This window comes from Ilyonectria robusta (genome assembly GCF_021365365.1).
Source record: "Ilyonectria robusta strain PMI_751 chromosome Unknown BGZ61scaffold_1, whole genome shotgun sequence".
NCBI classification, from domain to species: Eukaryota; Fungi; Ascomycota; class Sordariomycetes; order Hypocreales; family Nectriaceae; genus Ilyonectria; species Ilyonectria robusta.
This window is the reverse complement of record NW_025764435.1, coordinates 4,206,020-4,224,774: the sequence shown is the minus strand read 5'-3', so window position 1 is coordinate 4,224,774 and position 18,755 is coordinate 4,206,020. Positions and strand designations below refer to the sequence as shown.

At 54.0% G+C, this 18,755-nt stretch overlaps 6 protein-coding genes across 6 annotated transcripts; 5 read left to right on the top strand and 1 right to left on the bottom strand.

Moving 5' to 3' along the window:
• Nucleotides 1-1,469: 1,469 nt before the first annotated feature.
• Nucleotides 1,470-3,505, top strand: BGZ61DRAFT_338546 (kinase-like domain-containing protein; the record flags this gene model as incomplete). Its single annotated transcript, XM_046239138.1, has 6 exons — nucleotides 1,470-2,036; nucleotides 2,091-2,172; nucleotides 2,233-2,580; nucleotides 2,630-3,092; nucleotides 3,141-3,228; nucleotides 3,278-3,505. 6 exons carry the CDS (start codon nucleotides 1,470-1,472, stop codon nucleotides 3,503-3,505), a joined length of 1,776 nt encoding a protein of 591 aa, XP_046112912.1.
• A 972-nt stretch (nucleotides 3,506-4,477) lies between these two features.
• On the top strand, nucleotides 4,478-6,508 carry BGZ61DRAFT_28312 (uncharacterized protein). Its single transcript, XM_046238482.1, has 2 exons — nucleotides 4,478-5,763; nucleotides 5,869-6,508. Exons 1-2 carry the CDS (start codon nucleotides 4,578-4,580, stop codon nucleotides 6,165-6,167), a joined length of 1,485 nt encoding a protein of 494 aa, XP_046112911.1. The 5' UTR covers nucleotides 4,478-4,577; the 3' UTR covers nucleotides 6,168-6,508.
• Nucleotides 6,509-8,840: 2,332 nt separating this feature from the next.
• On the top strand, nucleotides 8,841-10,825 carry BGZ61DRAFT_583111 (uncharacterized protein; the record flags this gene model as incomplete). Its single annotated transcript, XM_046256306.1, has 1 exon — nucleotides 8,841-10,825. Exon 1 carries the CDS (start codon nucleotides 9,284-9,286, stop codon nucleotides 10,823-10,825), a length of 1,542 nt encoding a protein of 513 aa, XP_046112910.1. The 5' UTR covers nucleotides 8,841-9,283.
• Nucleotides 10,826-11,475: 650 nt separating this feature from the next.
• On the top strand, nucleotides 11,476-12,515 carry BGZ61DRAFT_28248 (ADP-ribosylation factor family-domain-containing protein). Its single transcript, XM_046238475.1, has 5 exons — nucleotides 11,476-11,813; nucleotides 11,869-11,885; nucleotides 11,933-12,078; nucleotides 12,147-12,227; nucleotides 12,289-12,515. Exons 1-5 carry the CDS (start codon nucleotides 11,593-11,595, stop codon nucleotides 12,418-12,420), a joined length of 597 nt encoding a protein of 198 aa, XP_046112909.1. The 5' UTR covers nucleotides 11,476-11,592; the 3' UTR covers nucleotides 12,421-12,515.
• Nucleotides 12,205-13,327, bottom strand: BGZ61DRAFT_439622 (uncharacterized protein). The gene has a single exon (XM_046244376.1). The coding sequence runs from the start codon at nucleotides 13,211-13,213 to the stop codon at nucleotides 12,611-12,613; it is 603 nt and encodes a 200-aa protein (XP_046112908.1). The 5' UTR covers nucleotides 13,214-13,327; the 3' UTR covers nucleotides 12,205-12,610.
• Nucleotides 13,328-13,428: 101 nt separating this feature from the next.
• On the top strand, nucleotides 13,429-18,695 carry BGZ61DRAFT_512567 (uncharacterized protein). The gene is made up of 3 exons (XM_046252150.1): nucleotides 13,429-13,783; nucleotides 14,028-17,986; nucleotides 18,043-18,695. The coding sequence occupies exons 1-3, from the start codon at nucleotides 13,648-13,650 to the stop codon at nucleotides 18,418-18,420; spliced, it is 4,473 nt and encodes a 1,490-aa protein (XP_046112907.1). The 5' UTR covers nucleotides 13,429-13,647; the 3' UTR covers nucleotides 18,421-18,695.
• Nucleotides 18,696-18,755: the final 60 nt, after the last annotated feature.

The following is an 18,755-nucleotide window of genomic DNA, read 5'->3' as shown; positions in this document are numbered from 1 at the left end:
ATACTAGAGACTCTCCCATCGCTGCCGCCAATTCCCATCCCGCCGGGGAGTAAATGGACGTTCGCGTCGTGAGTTGGCTGGATACGCACCGGCGTAGAGGTTGTGGTGGTGTCCCGTAGTGGTGGTGGTGCACTGGGTGGCGCTGTACCCTTCAGGGCTCCCCACAGGGCTCCCCACAGGGCGACAGAGGCCCCCTGGGTCCCGTCCCAAGAGCCCCCATCCAACCCGCTGGCGAACTCGGCCAAGAAACCCTAAAGCAGCCGGCGACAGCGTCCCAGGCCCTCTGTCGCCCTCCACTTTGCCTTACTCGGCCAACGTCCCTCTCGGCGTCGCTCCAACCAGCCGGCGCGGAGCCTTTTTTCCCCCTCGCCTTTCCTCCTCTTGAGAGAAGGCGGCCCTGCAGCGCTTCTTCCGGGGGCCATTGCAAAAGCACGCCTGCACGCGCACCAGCAAGCCAGCGCCCGGATCGTAGCGCCACCTCAGCCTCTTCTGCCATCTGGGTCCCCGGGAAACTCCCCCAGCCGACGACGAAGAAGGAAAGAAAAATAGATCACTGGGATTGTTGTTTGCTCGCGGTGAAAGCGACCTTGATGGTACCTGGTAACTGCTAGCTATCCTGACTGCACAATCCGTAGTTTTTTTTGGGCGGGACTCTCCCATCGTCGTCCATTCTCTTGGGCTTCTCTCCTCCCTCCCTCCCGCACCGGCGAAAACTCAGCCACCCCCAGCGCGACGTGCCACCACTACTCCACCGCACTCCAGGGCTCACCACCCACTGAGGCTACCCGCTGTCACCCACTGCAGCCCGCTGTGCCCGCTGTGGCGACCGCTGTGCACAGTACGCTTCCGTTCCCACGGCCATCATTCACACACCACCACCAAGCGGTTTGGGAAAGCCCGGGTCCCCTTCCCCGTCCATCCATCCCGTCTCCTCGTCGCCTCCAGCAGCGTCGCTCGCTCGTCTGTTTCTCCTTCTCCCCTTCTCCCACGGCTTCTACCAAGGACATCACCACGCATACGATACGAACTCGACTCGAGCCTCGCCCCGTTCGACACGGCACCGTCCCCTTGCCCTTCTCCTTCCCCCTTCTGCTGTTGGCCCTGGACGGCTCTGGCTCTCCTCCGTCATGTCGACGCCCACCACGGCCACGGCCACACTACCACATTATCATCCCCATCACTATCCCCCGACCTACTCGCACTTGCATTCGCACCAGCAGGGCTACCAGCCCAACCCCAGCGCCAGCTATCGCTCGACCGCCGCAACCTCGTCAATCTTGCCTCCCGTCGTCTCGTCGGCCTCGTCCACTGCCGCCCCCCGACTCCCGCCGGCATACCCGCCCTCCAGCGTCGCCTACTCCTCCTCTGGGACGAATGGCATAGCCCTCACCCAGTCCTCGGTTGCCCGTCCCGTCCCTTCTCCCCACGACCCATCGCCCCGACACGACGCGAATTACTCGGACGCCGCCATGCCCGATACCGCTGACGAGCACTCGCGGAAGCGTCGCCGCTCTCGCGAGCCCGACTGGAACACCTTCTACAAGAACGGCCTCCCCAAGGAGATCATCGTCATCGACGACACCCCCGAGCCCGAGGCTAACACCGGCCGCAAAATCACAAATGGTGTGGCCCCTGGCACCAACGACTCCGCCCCGGCTCGCCAGGCCGCCAAGAAGAGGAGACGAGACGACGAGACTGCCACTGCCACTGTCCAGTCCGCCGGTTACCACATCAAGTATCTGGGCTCGCAAAACAACACCCCGTTGAACGCCGTCACTCCCACAGGCTCCGCCAACTCTAGTGGCGACCGCACCAATTCCGCCCTCAGCACCACCGCGCCTACCTCCCTCTCCTCCAACAACAGCCAGTACACGGAAGCCCAGGTTCCGCTCAAGCGGAAACGGACTCGCCAACAGGTCGCCAACGAGGCAAAGCGGAGGGACATTGATGGCCTCGGCGATCCCTTCTTCACCTACAAGCCTCCGCCCTATCCACCGAAAAAGGCCGGCGATGTCACAGTCAGAGTCATCCATGACGTGAGTCTCTCCACATTCCGATTGGAATGCACCGTTACTAACCGTCATGAATAGCACCACTACAACAAGAATGTCAAGGTCGACGATGACGATGGTCATTACATCGTTGTTCCTGATGCAGAGTTGACCGATAAGTGTGCGTTTGACTACCGTTTTGATGATCGCTATCAGGGACTTGAATCACTGACTAGACTAGACCAAATCGTTCGGCTCCTTGGGCAGGGCACCTTTGGCAAGGTCGTCAAGGCCCGTGACCGAAGGCACAATAAGCTCGTTGCCGTCAAGATCATCCGATCTGTGCAAAAATACCGAGATGCCTCCAGGATCGAACTGAGGGTTCTCGCCACCCTCAAAGCCAACGATGATGAGAACCGAAATCGATGCATCCACCTTCGGGACTGCTTTGACTACCGCGGCCACATCTGCATCGTCATGGATCTTCTCAGTCAGAGTGTCTTTGACTTCCTTAAGAGCAACGGCTTCGTCCCTTTTCCCAACAGCCAGATCCAGAGCTTTGCTCGACAACTCTTCACCAGTGTTGCTTGTAAGTATCCTGCGCATTATTCGTGTGTTCGCCTGCTGACAGTTTCTAGTCCTTCATGATCTTAACCTCATCCACACTGACTTGAAGCCCGAAAACATCTTGCTCTGTGACAACTCCTACCAGACTTTCACCTACAACCGAAAGATTCCCTCTTCCTCAACAACCATCAACCGACAGGCTACGCAGCGCCGGGTCTTGCTTGACACCGAGATTCGGCTAATCGACTTTGGATCTGCCACATTCCAGGACGAATACCACTCCTCTGTGGTATCGACTCGCCATTACCGAGCCCCTGAGATTATCCTCGGACTCGGATGGTCATACCCGTGTGATATCTGGAGTATCGGCTGCATCCTTGTCGAGTTCTTCACCGGCGACGCCCTATTCCAAACCCATGACAACTTGGAACATCTTGCTATGATGGAGGCGGTAGTAGGCTCCCGCATTGACACTCACCTTGTGCAAGCGGTCAACAAGATGTCCACACGGAGTGGAGGAAACGCTGCTTCAAAGTCAGTTATTCATATCTTCTAACCAACATGTAGACTAACATTCTCTAGGTACTTCAAGCGACTCCGACTTGACTACCCCACCGCGGAAACGACCCGGGGCTCCCGTCGCTTCGTAAAGGCTATGAAGCATCTGACTGTGCGTGAATTCTGTCCGTCTCTGTGTTTTCGATTACTGACCAAACCAGGATGCCATTCCCGCCAACAACAACCCTTTCCTCAAGAACTTCCTTGACTTGCTCAAGAAGATTTTTGTCTACGACCCTGCTCAGCGTATCACTGCGAAGCAGGCCCTGAACCACCCCTGGTTCAAGGAAATGGCCCAGCCTGATGATGGAACCGAGGCGGCGAAGATTCGGCTTGAGAGGTTACGAATGGAACAAGAGGCTGTCAGGCATCCGCAATACGTGGGATGAAGACAAAACGACACAAGGCGATCTGAATCTATACTACTAACGAAACAACACGAGCATGATCATGGAGTTTGGGTTTCTCTTAATGGCGTGTACAACGAAAGGATAAATCTCCTACGTGGGGAGGGGCCGGCTTATGACCATCCGACATGTCATTGTACTCTAGTGCATTAGCCGCTGCATCTCCCCGCAGCTTTCTATTTGTTTTTCCTTGGAGTTGTCATCTACGGTGGACGGCAGGTTCTAAACAAAGGCGACGATTGGAAGGATGGGAAGCATGACGTTGGGTTTGGGGGCGTCAAGCGTGCTGGTTGAGCCCCAGCGACATTCGGACAACCGGACTTTTCATTCTTTCCTGTGTCAGGTCTAATAAACACGGACAACTGTTCCCTCATCCCCGAGGAACCATCGCATTCCCTTCTTGGATGACTGGCCCAGGGGCGCACATGGTGCCTGGGCAGTAGACTCACCTATCAGTTATCCATCACCTGTTTTGATGATAGCCAGGAGCAGTCTAGATCCGACGTGGACAACACTAGCATTTAACCAGCACTCCGATGTTTGTTCTAGGTACAGAGTCTGTTCACTACGGAAAAGCGTACTAGCTAACAGTATTAGGTTTCCATAGTTCAAGCCACTCCGCCACGGTTCATGTTCACTTCAGGACGTGAACAATGGCTTGGAAGTCTAGTCTCAAGAATGGTCGCCGTTCTACCTTGGACAAAGGCACGATGGGCATTTCCCTCCGAACTCGACATCTTGTCCTTCTGGAACATCGTTGCCAACTGTGGAACGGCCTCCCCCTTTTTGAATCTGCTCTTCCGACAGAATTATATAAGGTATGGGAAACGCAACCGTGCAGTCAAGAGGGCTGAAGCCGAGAAACCATCCCAAACATTATATACGTATATACGCCTGAAGCAAAACGCGGCAACAAAGAATTGCCTTGGACACTTATTCTACCTGCAGTTAGAGAGTTATTTGTCGTTGCGCTTTTGTCGCAGCGTGCATTGAGCCCAATTAGACGACTGAAGGTTTTGTCAAAGTAGTGTTTTTGGACAACCCCATCTTCACCATGCCTTCTCGCATTACAGACATGGCATCCTCTCACTACTCATCGCCTTCTGCATTATCATCAGCTCCTGACGAGAAGGCGGGTCACGGTAGAAGCCGCTGTCCTGACGTGTCCCCAGAAGCGCTCGACGAACTCACCCGTATGCTCTGGATGCCCCAGTCTGTTGACGTCGCCAATCCGCATCCAGACTGGCTCAAGGAGCAGAAAGACCTGATCGAGGAGCTCGACCAATCAGTCCGGCGACCACATAATATTCTTAAACGCTTGGCCGCCCACTATGACAACCGCCGCCATCCGTCGAAGGTTGCCCACCTGTGCTCTTCGCACCGTGGCCTGAACCCTCGCCTTATCCGCCGCATCATGCTCCTCATGGCGCAAGAGCTCACTCAACGCACCGACCGTTTCCGTAAGTGGCGCGAGTGTCCTGCCTTTACAGAGAAGCTCGAGGCTTGGCTCGACCGCATGGACACGATGACAGCGCTTTGGATGGGCCAGGACGCCTTCCGCGCCGTGTTCGGATACAACCGCACCGCTCCAATCGGGACGGTTGAGAGCGGATGCGAAGCATGCATTATTTCTGTCATTGGTGGGCGTCCTCAGGTGCTTATCGACCTGCGCGCCAACTTGCGTGCGCGGCGGTTTCATTATCCCAGGAGAAATAGGACAGAGCCGCGACTGCGGCTCTTTGTGGAGTCGTGGATCCGGCATTTCGACCATAAAACCGCCAAGAAAATTTGCGAAGCTAGTGACGAGCTGTCTGAGGGTATCAGCGCCTGGCTTAATGAAATCGAGAGGCGGAAGGAGGAGAGCGCAGAGAGCAGAGCCGATGCTGGAAAACTGCCCCGGCAGATATGGCGCCGACAACCACGGAGGAAGAGGAAAGACAATGTTCTCCCGGAACCGCGTCCTCCTGCCATCACTCGGTGGTCACCGTATTCTAGTTTACTTGGCTATGCTTCCGATGGCGAGGTGCCCGTCCAGGAAGAACCGGTGTCGGTTTACTACGAACTGCCTGCCACCACCATCACCCAGGACAATGGGGGCGACAACCTGCACGATGACTATTACGACGACGGTGATTCCACGGGCGACGAGACTTGGGACTGGTTCGATGACCAGATGCGAGGACGAGGCCTGAAAACCCAGGATCGTCGCCAAGCGATGCGCAATGCTCATCCGGCCTTTAGTGAGTACGACCCCGACAGTGCGGCGATGCCGTCACTCGATCCGGACGAGGGTTCGTCAGTTACATTACCGGCGAGCAGTTGGGTGACCATCACTGTGCACACAGAGGAGAGCGAGGTGGCAATGGCGGTGGACCGCCTGGATTTATCGGGTGTCCGCCCGAGGTGGCAGCCTGACGAGCCAGAGTGGGAGTGGGAGTCGCAATATTCGTCTTCAGAACAACGACGAGATCCGTCCAGTACCTGGAGCGAAGTCGATGGAGCCGGCGCTTATATTGCCGCACGCAAAGACTGGAACAAACCGTGCCGCACCAAGCGGCAAGACCCGATTCCCCCGCCACCAGCCTCAAGTGTGTACTCGTCGCACCCGGGGTTCCGACGGTCTTACGATCTGGAGAGTTTATGATACGGTTATTGGCGGGCGTCTGGGCCTGAGTCTAGTGCTACTGGCATGGAGCCTATGACAGGATTAAATATGTGTATTTGTGGCATTGCCACGAAAATCTGAGTCTTGGGTCCCTTGCAATGGATACAATGGAATACGTACCAATGATCTCGTAATGTCTAGAACTTTGGAAAACCGGTGGGGTTAATGAAAGGAGGTGGAAGGATGAAGGACAAAGGGAGGCGTTTGAGAGATACCCGTGCTTAACAAGCGCATTACAGTGCCTAACAAGCACATTACAACTAAATTTATTTTGTCAAAAAGAAGAAGAGGTTCGTCAGTGATCCTCAGGTAGACGACGGCCGCTGATTAATTAAGAGTGAACCTTTCGACCCCATGCTTTCGATTCAATTTGACCGTTGCGCGAGATTCAGGGGCTACCCAAAATCGCAAGGTACCTTCGACTAACGCAAGAGACTTTTAAGAAGCAAACTAGCTGGGCTGTTGCCAGGAGGAAATCGAAATGCAGGTTAAGAGACACGCACAAAGGATTCGGGGGCGCAATGACAGGCTGCACACTCCTGTCATGGTGGAGCAGAACAATGCAATCAATACAAGACATCCTGCACCATAATCATGGAGCATGATTGACTACTAGCTATCAGGTAATGTAGGAGGGATATTTAGCTTATCGAGAATTTTGAGCACAACGTCCGTCGGCGCGAGATGATCCCTCTAATTGCAGATATCAGGATGAATATTCTATGTCAATAGGGGCACAGCTAGTGCACCGGACACACACAAACTCTTCACATATATATGCCTGTTGTACGCAACCGTGGCCCGCACTTACGCGTTCTGCCTGGCTCGGTGGAACGTACAGCTCGTTATTGGATGCCTGGCCTGAGAGCAAGGACTAATGTCAAAGACAAAAGCATGGGGCTGCGTCAAACAGGAATCATGACGGCAGGGCGCAGGTCCACATGAGGCATCTCACTCCACCTTCCTTTGCAAGTTCTCCACTGGCGTCTACTTAATCTTCGTTCTTTGTTTGCATGGATTTGGGATCCAATACTTCGTGAGGCTATCCGGTATTCTCGCTCCCAGTCGAGTTCACTATGTCAGTCTGCTTGGGCTCGAACTTCCCTAGCTGTGCCATGCAATAAATCTTCTCTGATTCTGATTCTACAGGCGTGGTGGTATGGCTTTCTTTCATCATAAGAGCTGGCCTTTGTCTTTTGCTGCCTTTTTTGGATGTTGCTGCTTCCATGGGACTACCGGTGATGTACCTTACTTGACGAAAAGAGTTTGTCGTTCAGACCAAATGGCCATGATGTGAGTTGAAATGAGAATGCTTGATCCCTTAGCCCAGGTGCTCTATTAGCAGTGTTTGCGGTATGACACAGAGTATTGGAAGTGGCTTTCGAGACGACGGTTCCGTCGACTGCAGACACGTAACTCCTTATCTGGAACTCTTGTCTCTCCTCTAATATTTCAGCCATACCTGATAGAAAGAAAGTTAAAATACCTACCGGAAAGATATTAAGAACTAGACATCTAATGCAATTCTTTGAGACGGCTCCAATCACGTCGTCTCCTCTGGTAGAGCACCCCATCTCAATTATTACCAGCTTCTTACAAGAAAGAACAATCCCTTACGACTTTTAAGGTATGAAAAGACGTGGTCTCGCTTCTCTTCCTTTTCTCGTCTTCTTATCTAAATGCTATTCTTGTCCACTCACTACCTATTTGCGATATGTCTTTTAGCCACACAACGTACCCAGTACGGTTTCTCATGGCTGACATATTAAATAAGTCAATATTAAAGGCATGCCAAATTGGATTGGCCTTTTCACGGTTCTCCACAAGATCCGAGCCGCCAATGGCAAGATCTCTTACCTTGAGACCCGGATCTCGATAATTCGCCTCGTGAGATTTGTCTCTCATCTCAACATAGGGAAATTTGATATTATGGGATCCAACAATTTATTTAATTTGATGTCGGGTATTTTGTTATTAGAGATATATATAAATGCAGACTAAGCTAAGAGACAGAAGATATAGCTTTTAGAATAAAAAAGCATAGCCTATTATTAAAGACCGGAGTGTTACTACGACTTTAAGTATGTATTTGCTAAGCTAGCTATTATTCTGGCTTAAATGAAACTATGTATACCTGACCCACTATACTTCAGTTTATATACCTGATCTTAATATTTGGGGAATTAATAAGGAACTTATTCTTCAGGTATCAGCCTAATTCTCTACTACTTTAAAAGCCGTCCTCAAGATATACTTAATATATTAAATAAGGCAGCTTATAAAATAATATTCCATTGGATTTTTTCTTTGTATTTATTAAACCGCTAAGTTAGCAAGGCAGCAAACTCCTATACCAATAGCCTGCATGGATGTAGTTTACGCACCTGGTCTCTTTAACAGTGTCTTTCTCTCCCAAGAAGAATTTTCTTTTTTATTTACCAGCTTAGAGTTAAGAACGAAGATGGATGTTTGGCCATCGGCACAATCTTGAGTGTTACGTTTCGGGGCCAATCGGTCAACATAAATCCTAAGCCACCTCCAGCACCTAAAAGACCACAACAACTCCGAACTAGAACCTGCCACCTGCCACCAAAATCCACGGCAGCTGGCAGGCAGGTGCATGTGACTCACTGCTGAGCCCTTCTGCCTAGGCGCCTATCTACTTAAGGCAAGAGAGAAAGCTCTTTCCTCTCAACTCCCCACTTCCTCACTTCCCTTCCTCAACTCTTCATCAACTCACCTCACTTTCTCACACCGCCTCGCACACTTGAGCAATGTCCAACCACACATCCTCTCTGGGCGAACACCCCCTCGAGCGTTCCCGCGAATCCGTGGTCAGCGTATCCAAAGTTTCCAAATCCATGAAGCAGTGGCTCTCTCCGCAGAGCCAACCTGTTCAGCTCTTACCTCCAACGCCCGTCGATCCCAGAGACCCAGCTCCCCAACTTCTTCCAACCGCAGTACTGAAGTCTAGGCTGGGGCCTTCAACAAACCCTGTCGACACAGCCTAGTTTGTTTCTCGACTCGGTAACGATAAAGGCACATCTCATGACGAGAATCGATCCTCGCAGTACGATACACTCGTGAACAGCCCCATGGCCAAGCTGGTCCCGTCGAAGGGGTCTGTCAGCCTACAGCAGTCTACCTCTGAAGTTGAGGATCAGGATCCGACATCAGAACAGACCGAACCAGCCAGAAAGAGGCGATCAGAGTCCGACAGCGACGAGGTTTCGCAGCAGCTCATTTCGAGCGAAATGGTCAACCTCGACAGAAAGGCTCCACTTCCTGCACCGCTTCACGTTATTGAAGCCTTCGCATCTCAAGACTTAGCACCTGGACTGAAGCCGAAGCTGAGCAGCCCTGATTGGAGCGTCAGTGAGCTGGAAAGTCCTCAGAGTGACTCGACTCCTCTACCCGTCAACAGCGATGGCGCAGATTCGACCGGGCCTTGGGGTTCTCTTCACCCTCTTCCAGTTAACCACCGCGCTCTCCCTGTTGCAAAAATTGGTCTCGGCCGGATAACCAAAGGATGGGCGGCTACGTGCTCGAACCCGCCTACCGCAGAGTTCTTCCACGATGGAACTCGGGACCCGTTATCCGACCAACGCGACATTGATACGGGAGATGGAACCCTCCTATCACCAGTGGAGTATCCCGAAACCCACAAGTCTCAGAATCCCGGGCAGTGCCATGATGTGCGAGACCTCAACTGGCGCCAGGCAAATATGACATCGGAGTTGTGGATTGCAAGGGAGATCAAGAACCGCAACCAGATTGCTCAAAGAATCAGGGCTGAGATTGAAGAAAACAACAAAGTAGCCCAGCCCACCCCTGTTGAGGAACCTTGGCCGACGGCGAACTGCCTTCTACGACCAGCAACACCGAACGACTTCTCCGGCATTGCTGCCGTCATGAACAAAGAGAGTAGGCAAACCAAGTCCCCGCAGGGGCTTGGTCCTGCCACTACTGGCACTCAAGATATTCGAAGAATATATGAGAACTGCCGTCGCAATAAGCGACCATTCATCGTGGCTGTCCCGTCAGCAAGCATTCTTTTGGATCGGTCGAAGTGGCCGGAGGGGGCAGACAATGAGTACGAAGAATTTGTCCGGTTCAAACGCACCCAAAAGTCTTCAAGTGACGAAAAAACCATTCTGGGGTTCGCTTTTGTCACGGACTCCAGGATGGATGTTTTTGGTTCCCCCTCTTACGGCTCGAGGTTTACGGGACGCATCACAGTGGTGGTCGACCCAGCCCATCGCCGAAAGCTGTATGGATCCGCGCTCCTTGACCGCATTCTACTTTCTGTCGCAGCTTACCACGGAAGTCTGGTCGACTACAAGTGGGAATGCTCCGAGCCGGCGTCAATTTACGAGCACACAGTAACCAGAAACTGGCGACAGTACGCTCGCGTCTACATCGAGGCCCTATTCCAAGGAGAGGAGAATATCGACCAGAGTTGGATCGGTAAGATGCTCGAAAAGTTTGAGTTCAAACGTGTCGCACGGTTTGAGCAGGCAGTTCGAGCTGGCAACTCAACAGAAAGCGAATGGTTAGATTTGGCCGTGTGGGAACTTCAGGCCCGCCCAGCTAAGGAGATCGGAGATGACACACCTTCAAAACTAGCAATGTACTGACGAATTGTTGATGCCCACCCGAGGAGTGGATTATGATGGAACTATTTTTACGATGTTGACCTGCTTTCTGTCATTCTGAAGGTGGAAGGGGGTTATTTGGTGCGAGGCTTGTGGTTGGAGGGGTGGTGAGGTCAGGAAGGGAACATGTTGAGAAAATGAAGTCAAACGAACGGGAATGTCAACGGGGTAGCTGCTGTAAGGAAATCATAAGTAACTAGGCAAAGAATGTCTTGCTCTAAGAAACCTGCCTGGCAAAAGATGCTGTCTATGGTCGTGCAAGAAGGACCGCACGGCGATTGGCAACCCTTTCAAGCGGAGGCACCCGGATTTACGACATGCATCTCCCTGACAAGTCAGCCAATTTGGACTCCCGTATTCGCCCTTTGAGACCTAGCTGCTCCGTTTTCACAGGAAGGCGGAAAAGGCCAGCCGTTTTTTATCCACAACAGCAACAGGTGGTACCAAGAGAAAAGAATGCACTTCTGATGTCACTGTGTGGCAATCGGGTTTCCTTAATCCAGTCGAGAAGATCAAACCCTGAATTCAATGGCAAGGGATGCCATCTGCGAGGCTGACTAAGCACATGTTGCGCAGTCTCTGCTGGAAACTAAAGCTCCCGCCTCTTCACAGAGGTGGTTGGTTGCCTGCTTAATCAATCATCGAGTACCTAATACACCAACTCCCAAGATCTCTCAGCCAGTGAACAAAATTAACACTAGGAATCCTTATTCTATACACATCCAACCGCGGCCAACGTTTCGCAGAATATGCTGTCCATTTTGCGAAAAGCGCGCCTCAAGGATAAGGAGATGCGAATCCTGATGCTGTGTGTTGCAGTTGGCCTGGAGGTTTGGGATAGAAGACTGACAAAGGACAGTGGCCTAGACAACGCAGGCAAGACGACCATTGTGAAAAAGATAATGGGAGAGGACGTGAACACAGTGAGCCCAACACTAGGGTTCATTATCAAGACGATCGAGTATGAGGGGTAAGCTGCGGGTCAATATCCATGTGAGGGGCACTGTTAACAACCGGTGACCCAGATACAAGCTGAATATCTGTATGTGATTACGGCCTCAAAGACATTGCCGGGACTGACCTTCCTAGGGGACGTGGGCGGTCAGAAGACGCTGCGATCTTACTGGAGGAACTATTTTGAGAAGACAGATGCGCTGATCTGGGTGGTTGACGCCACTGACCGACTCCGAATCGAAGATTGCAGAGACGAGCTGCAAGGATTGCTGCAAGAAGAGGTTTGTGCCAATACGGAGATGCAACCGGTCAGATCTGGCAATGCATGGCTAACCAATATGCAATGCAGCGTCTTGCAGGAGCGAGCCTGCTGGTGTTTGCGAACAAGATGGATGTGGACGGATGCATGACAGAGCAAGAGATTCTCGCGGTAAGTTGTAGGCAAGAGAGGACATCAAGGACGAGGCTAATGACCGACTTCGGATGCCTAGTCTCTGCAACTGGAGTCCATACGGACACACCACTGGCACATTTTGCCATGCAGTGCCATGACGGGCAACAATCTCAAGGAGGGATTGGCGTGGGTGGTGGAAGACGCCAAGAAGCGACTGTTCCTCTACTGAATGGCGTTGCAACACAACAAATTGAATCTACATACCCTTTTTGTTGAAACAAGCAATCCATGTGTCACACAGCCTCAAGCTGAATGCGGGTGTCCGACGAGTCAGGATGCTTCAATGACTGCTGGCTGTTGACATGATGTACATTCAGCTCCCACTGCAAGCCTCTGGCTGTGTAGATGACGTGACTGTGTTAGGCCAGCCACGGTAACGCCGGGCAACAGAACGAACAGGTTGGGTTTTTTTTTGGGTGGGACGGGATAAGGAAGACAGGGATATCCCGAGCGACCTGGCCCGAGGATAGGCATTGTGAGGCGTTGCATGAAATGTGCATCTCAAGCCGCAATGTCGTATTTTGGAGCGGCCCAGGCCTGGGCCGATCGGAGCTTGTGGGTTTCCGATGGAAAAGCGGAACGCGGGATCGAAAAAAAAGGTTTGAGATTTTTTTTTTGTTGTTGACGCGATGGGATGTTGATATGATCCATGTAAACAAAAGATGACGTTGGCTCTGCTTCCGGCTGTCGTACTTTGTCCACCCACACAGAAAACTCAACATGTGAAGTTTCGCATAAGGGACCGGGGTGGGCGTCATTTCAGAACCGGGCTCGAGCGGTGAAACGGCTCGGTTTGTGGGCAAGCGGAAGATATATGATGTTATGGTATTGATATTTCGAAACAGACGGGACCAGGCCCGACACCGGCCGCCAATTGTCCCTCTGATGGTTCCGGCGTTGAGACAGTCGCAGGCCAAGCGTGAGGTGTCTTTATCTCGAGGCGTTGGGCTGGCGGCCACCATACCAATGCAGCGCTCTGGAGCCTCTGGTAGCGGAGGCGCCCCCTGAAGTTCAGCTCCAGTGCACCGTTCTCAGTGGCCCCAGTGGGGGGCGCCGCCTACGACCACCAATCCCGGGCGCTAAATCCCACTGACATGCAGGGGAGAGAACCGCATCGTGCTCCCTCGTGCTCTCCCAGGTTCCATTGGGGGGCAGAAATTCCACTCTAGATCAACATCCCATCCCAGTCAGTTCCCCAGCAAGGACTCCAGCGCCAATATCGACCGCCCCGACCAAGAGGGCCCTCCGACTCCTCCTCTTCCCAAGCCCAAGCACAAGCTAACTGGCATTCGGCGCGACACAAAGCGCACGTAGACGCAGTTGCTAGGCCGGCCCCCCCCTTCCACTCCAAAGCGGCCCCTCCTCCCTCGTGTCATGTCCCCCAAGCCCCGGAGCCATGTCCGACGAAGTCTCCCAGTTCCTCGAGCAGGTCGAGCGCCTGCGAGGTCAACAGATTGAAGAGGACGAAGTGCGAGCTCGTGAGCTTGAAGAGTACATGGTTGCCAAGCGAGAGAGGCAAGCCCGACGTGAAGGTGAGAGCTGCCTCCTGTGTTCCTATTTTCCTATGTTTCCGTCGACGGCCACAACATGGCTTCGCTGTTGCATGGATGGCGTCGTTTCCGGCCCAGCCTTATGCTTCCCGTGTTTATGGCTTACTCTACCCGTTATCATAGGACCTAGGCGTTCGCTCTCGGTGCGCGTCTAGGTTCCCGTCTGACGCTGTGCGCCTCAAAAGAGTTCTTTCTTTTGCTAACCTTCCCCCCCCTCTCCTCCTAGAACGCGCCAGATCAATCTCCCCCCAAAAGTCCTCGCCAGCCAACACCCCCTCGCCTCGCTCGAACCGCCGCAGCGTACACCTCTCCGAGGCATTGAAGCTCGAATCACCGGGTGCTGCCAAGGAAGACGACTCCTCCCGAGCTCGAGCATCTGCCGAGCCCGAGGGAAAGCAGGACGCTATGAGCTACCCCAGCTCCTCGCCCACCAAGGAGAACGAATCTCCCCTCGACGTCGATACAAAGCCCACGCCAAGACCGCCTTCCCGCGGCTCTGCCTTGTCGTGGCAGCAGCGGCCCAAGTCTCGGAGTGGTGGTGGTCGTCCGCTTAGCATGCTCGCGACCCAAAATGCGACCCAGAGGTCGCTGGTTGGGTCGCAGGAACCTGCGTCAACGTCAGCCACTGAACAGACCTTCAACAAGGACCAGATTGCACATGCTCTGGGTTCTAAAGATCCCTCATGGTTCCGTCAGACTGCTGACAGAGGTGCCAACTCTGCTGCTTACCGACGAAACCAGGTTGAGGATGATGATCGCCTAGATATGAGCTCCGTTAAGGCCCAACTGCCAGGCATGGAAGCTGTCAAGCCCAAACCAAGCCCACGGCCGGAGCCAGTCTTGAGCACTCCCACAAAGACGCGGATCATGAGCCCACCTATGCTGAATCCTCCTCGCTTTGACGGCGGTGACGACCAGCCTTCGGTCGAACGCTCCATCACCCCTACGGGCCGGACATCTCCCTTCCGCTCCAATTCCCGCTCCAACTCGCCCACAAAGGGTATGGGAGGGTTTGTGCAGAGCGCTATGATGAAGAGGTCAGACAGTGTGAAGCGGTGGAGCGTTGCGAGCCCTCCCGGCTTGGCACACACAGTAGCCGCGAGCCGCACCGCTGGCCTTTCATCGACCTCGAGACCCCAGAGCATGATCGGATCTGGAGTGAGGACGCCGACTTCTAGCCGGCCGACCTCACGACACGGAGAAGAAGAGGCTGACGGCGATTCCACGCCCAAAGCCCCTACAATCGACACTGCCCTTGGTTCAAGAACCCCAAAGACTGAAGATGGAGCTCTTCCCGTGAGCCCAACCAAGACCATGGACCCTCGACGGTGGAGCCCAACCAAGTCGAGCTGGCTAGAGAGCGCATTGAACAAGCCCGAATCACCCAAGCCGCAACACAAGTCCAACACATCCCAGCCTTCATGGATGGCGGAGCTGAACAAGAACAAGGCCGAGCGTCCAAACACACCATCCCACAAGCATCAAGTTAGCATCGGCGGGCTTATGAGGTCTACCCCTATGGGATCAACTGCAAAGACCAACACGACCGGACTGGGCGGGATTTATTCCCCTCCACCCGGTGGTAACCGGCCCGTATATGGTGGCCAAGGCAGCCTCAACTTCTCTAAGAGCGCTCCCAAGCTCGAGCAGAAGAACGAAGAAGAAAAGGCACTTGACCCCGTGCCAGACCCCGAGCTCGAGCCCCAGCCTGTTGAGGTGGCTCAGAAGCCCCAAGAACCTGAGAAGCAAGAGACTTCCGCCAGCTCCACAGCTGCCAATCCTCCTGCTATCAAGCCTAAGCCGGAAACCGCTCCCAATAACGATTTCCGTGCCAGTCTGAGGCGTCGCCCGACAGGTGGAGATCTTTCCAAGGGTGATGAACCCGAGTTCAAGAGTGTCTTCGGCACACTGCGCCGCACCAAGACCCAGAATTACGTGGCTCCGGATGAGCTCAAGAGCAACATTCTCCGCGGAAAGGCCGGTCTCAGCCAGACTGGGGGCCCCCAGAAATCGGAGCGAGTTGATGAGTTCAAGGATGCAATCTTGAAGAAGAAGGCATCCTTCAAGCAGGCTCAGTCAGAAGGCAAGGGAATCTCAAGGAGCACAACCCCTGTAGCGAGCACTCCCATACCCGAGGGACTTGCGAGGAGAGCCGAGCTTGCCAACAAAAGGGACTCTGCCGCCGTGCCTCACAAGCCAGCGTCTCCAAAGCCAATTCCTGGTCCCAAGAGGATACCGAGTCATTCGGCCCTATCACCCAGGTCTCCCTCCGTTTCTGCCGAGTCCAGCACGAAACCTGTTGCCGAGCCCAGATCTCTGCCCGTCCTGCAAAAGGAGACGAGTGCACCAGCCATGCTGCAGGGACGCGTGGGTGGAGGCAAACTCGCTGGCCGATTCAACCCAGCTCTTGCTGGCATGCTAGCAAGAGGGCCACCTCCGATGGCTAGCAACGGAGGCAATGATGAATCTGGCGGAGTTTCTCTCACTGGTTCTAAAGAACCAGTCACTGAGCCATCCGCTCCCGGGCCTCAGTTAACTCATATGACTAAGGGTCGAGCGCGAGGACCTAGGAGAAAGGCGCCGACTACTGCATCTACCCCAGCGAAGACTGCTAGTGCGGAGCCCAAGCCCTTTGTGGATGAGAAGCCTGCCCTTGTCGAAAGAGCAGAGACGATATCTATCCAACATCAGGTCGCTGCCAAGGCTGCTGTTCGTAGCAAGCCCACGCCCTTCAAGAAGCCAGAGCAAGACATGGCTCCAGTCCTAGAGCAGAGAGCTCCCTCGTTCACACGCAAGCAGAGCATCGTCGCTGAGCCACCTGTTGGCGACTTTCCGTCTCCTCTTAGAATCCAGAAGACCGGAGATGTTGCCTCGCAACCCAGCTCACCCAAGAAGCTCGACACGAAGCGTATTTCCAAGTTCATGGATGAGGGTGCGCCCCTCTCGGAGCCTTGGGAACCGGCTCGGTTGACACATCAGCGAACTGGCTCAAGGTCGCCCGTGAAGATGTTCCAGCGCCCGCTGCCAGAACCAGAACCAGCGTCTCCCCAGAGACTTGAGAGACGAAGACTTCCTGACCCGGAGCCGTCATCGCCGCCAAGACGAGCTCTACCAGAGCCGGAACCGGTCTCTCCGACCAAGGTTGACAGCGACCCCATCGCTTCTGTGAGGAACGCCGCCGCCATGTTTGGAGGTGCTTCACTTCGAACTCCACCCTCAGCTTCCAAGCCATCTTTCGATGGCCACTCCCCTGACCTGGAGGTTGCCAAGACACCTTCAAGGGTGGCCACTCGACCTCTGCCTCTCCCCCCGTCCAAGGAGCCCAGATCCCCTCCTGCCGTGTCATCACCTCCGCCCAGGCAAGGAAACGATGCGGCTACGTTGCTCAGCGATTTCTTCGGGCCAAAGCAATCTAGAACAGTGCCTTACAAGGTTGATACCGCTGAAGTTCTCATGAACCGTCCTTCCGAGGGTGGCAAAATCCAGCCCCTGAGCTTCCAGACATTCCAGATTTCTGGAGCAGGCAAGAAGACTCCTGTGTCTTCTCACTACGAGCGTGTGCTGTTTGAGCAGGAGATGTACATCTGCCCTCACAGCTTCACTAATGAGGCCGGCTGGAAGCGACTTGAGGTCTACTTCTGGGTTGGCGACGAAGTTCCCGAGTCGGCCGCTGCGGATGCGTTGATCTTCGTACAGAAGGAGGTCAAAGCCTTGGGCGCCAAGCTAGTCAAGATTCAGCAAGGCAAAGAGACGGCTGAATTCCTGCAAGCTATGGGCGGCGTGATCATCGTCAGGCGCGGATCCAGCAACAAGTTTGATTCGCTCGCCTCCAATATGCTTTGTGGCCGACGATTCCTGGGCCAAGTCGCCTTTGACGAGGTCGACTTCGTCCCAGCAAACCTCTGCGCGGGCTTCCCCTATCTCATCACTCATGGCGGCAAGTGCTACTTGTGGAAGGGCAAGGGCAGCGACGTGGCTGAATTGAGCTGTGCCCGGCTGATTGGTATGGAGCTCACGCTCACCGGCGAGTTGATTGAGTACGACGACGGCAGCGAGCCTGCATCGTTCTGGTCGCTTTTCCAGGGAGGATCAAAGCTTGGTTCGGCAGACCATTGGAAACTAAAGCCCAACTATGCCAAGTACAGCAGCAGACTCTTCTGCTCAGATGTAGACACGCGGCAACAGGTATGTTCCTATTTCCCATTCCGGCTTTTGGGACGACGTGCTAACAGAGCTTTCAGATCTTCGAGGTCACCCCTTTCAACCAGCGGGACCTCTCCCCTGAGAACATTTATGTCCTTGATGCCTTCTTCGAGATGTACATCATTGTCGGCGCCCGCGCTCAGACTCAGTACGCCTCTTTCCGCAACGCCCTTGACTTCGCTCAGGAGTACGCCATCCTCGCCTCTGGCATGGAGGACCGGCCCTTCGTTCCCATTTCCACTGTCGTTCTTGAGGGCGTTCCCCGCGACCTCAAGCGCGTCTTCCGCAGCTGGCGCGACGAGCTCAGCCCCACGGCCACCAACACCGTCGGTGTTGCTGCCCCCGGTGCGCCTAAGCGCGGGAGGAGTCTGCGCGTCGTGTCCCTGACACAGGCGCTACAGGCAATGAGCGAGTAGATGACGACGACAGCAAAGGGGCGCTTCGGAACCTCCGGTTAGAGGTGTGGGGTTTTGGGTCTGTTTTGTCTGCCCTTGTTATGCTTGGTTCGGTGCATCATGAGATCTAAGGATGGATGGATGGCTGGCGATTTTGGAGTTTAATATTTGGTTGCATCCATAGGTGGTTAAGGGGGCAGTGAAGACGAAAAAGCATATGTGCATACCCTCTACATACGTTGACATACCTCTTCCTCCCGGACAGTCTAGCATAATGATGACCTCGTTTTCGAACGGTTTGAAATATATGTACTTGAATTCATGGAAATGAGTAACGTGTCACGCACGCATGCTTC

Coding starts and splice junctions, on each gene's coding strand:
- BGZ61DRAFT_28312 (XM_046238482.1), top strand. CDS start 4,578: ATGCCTTCTCGCATTACAGACATGGCATCCTCTCACTACTCATCGCCT. Junction 5,764..5,868: donor CAATGCTCATCCGGCCTTTA/GTGAGTACGACC, acceptor CTGTGCACACAG/AGGAGAGCGAGGTGGCAATG.
- BGZ61DRAFT_28248 (XM_046238475.1), top strand. CDS start 11,593: ATGCTGTCCATTTTGCGAAAAGCGCGCCTCAAGGATAAGGAGATGCGA. Junction 12,079..12,146: donor AAGGATTGCTGCAAGAAGAG/GTTTGTGCCAAT, acceptor TATGCAATGCAG/CGTCTTGCAGGAGCGAGCCT. Junction 12,228..12,288: donor CAGAGCAAGAGATTCTCGCG/GTAAGTTGTAGG, acceptor TCGGATGCCTAG/TCTCTGCAACTGGAGTCCAT.
- BGZ61DRAFT_439622 (XM_046244376.1), bottom strand. CDS start 13,213: ATGGTGGCCGCCAGCCCAACGCCTCGAGATAAAGACACCTCACGCTTG.
- BGZ61DRAFT_512567 (XM_046252150.1), top strand. CDS start 13,648: ATGTCCGACGAAGTCTCCCAGTTCCTCGAGCAGGTCGAGCGCCTGCGA. Junction 13,784..14,027: donor GAGGCAAGCCCGACGTGAAG/GTGAGAGCTGCC, acceptor CTCTCCTCCTAG/AACGCGCCAGATCAATCTCC. Junction 17,987..18,042: donor ATGTAGACACGCGGCAACAG/GTATGTTCCTAT, acceptor CAGAGCTTTCAG/ATCTTCGAGGTCACCCCTTT.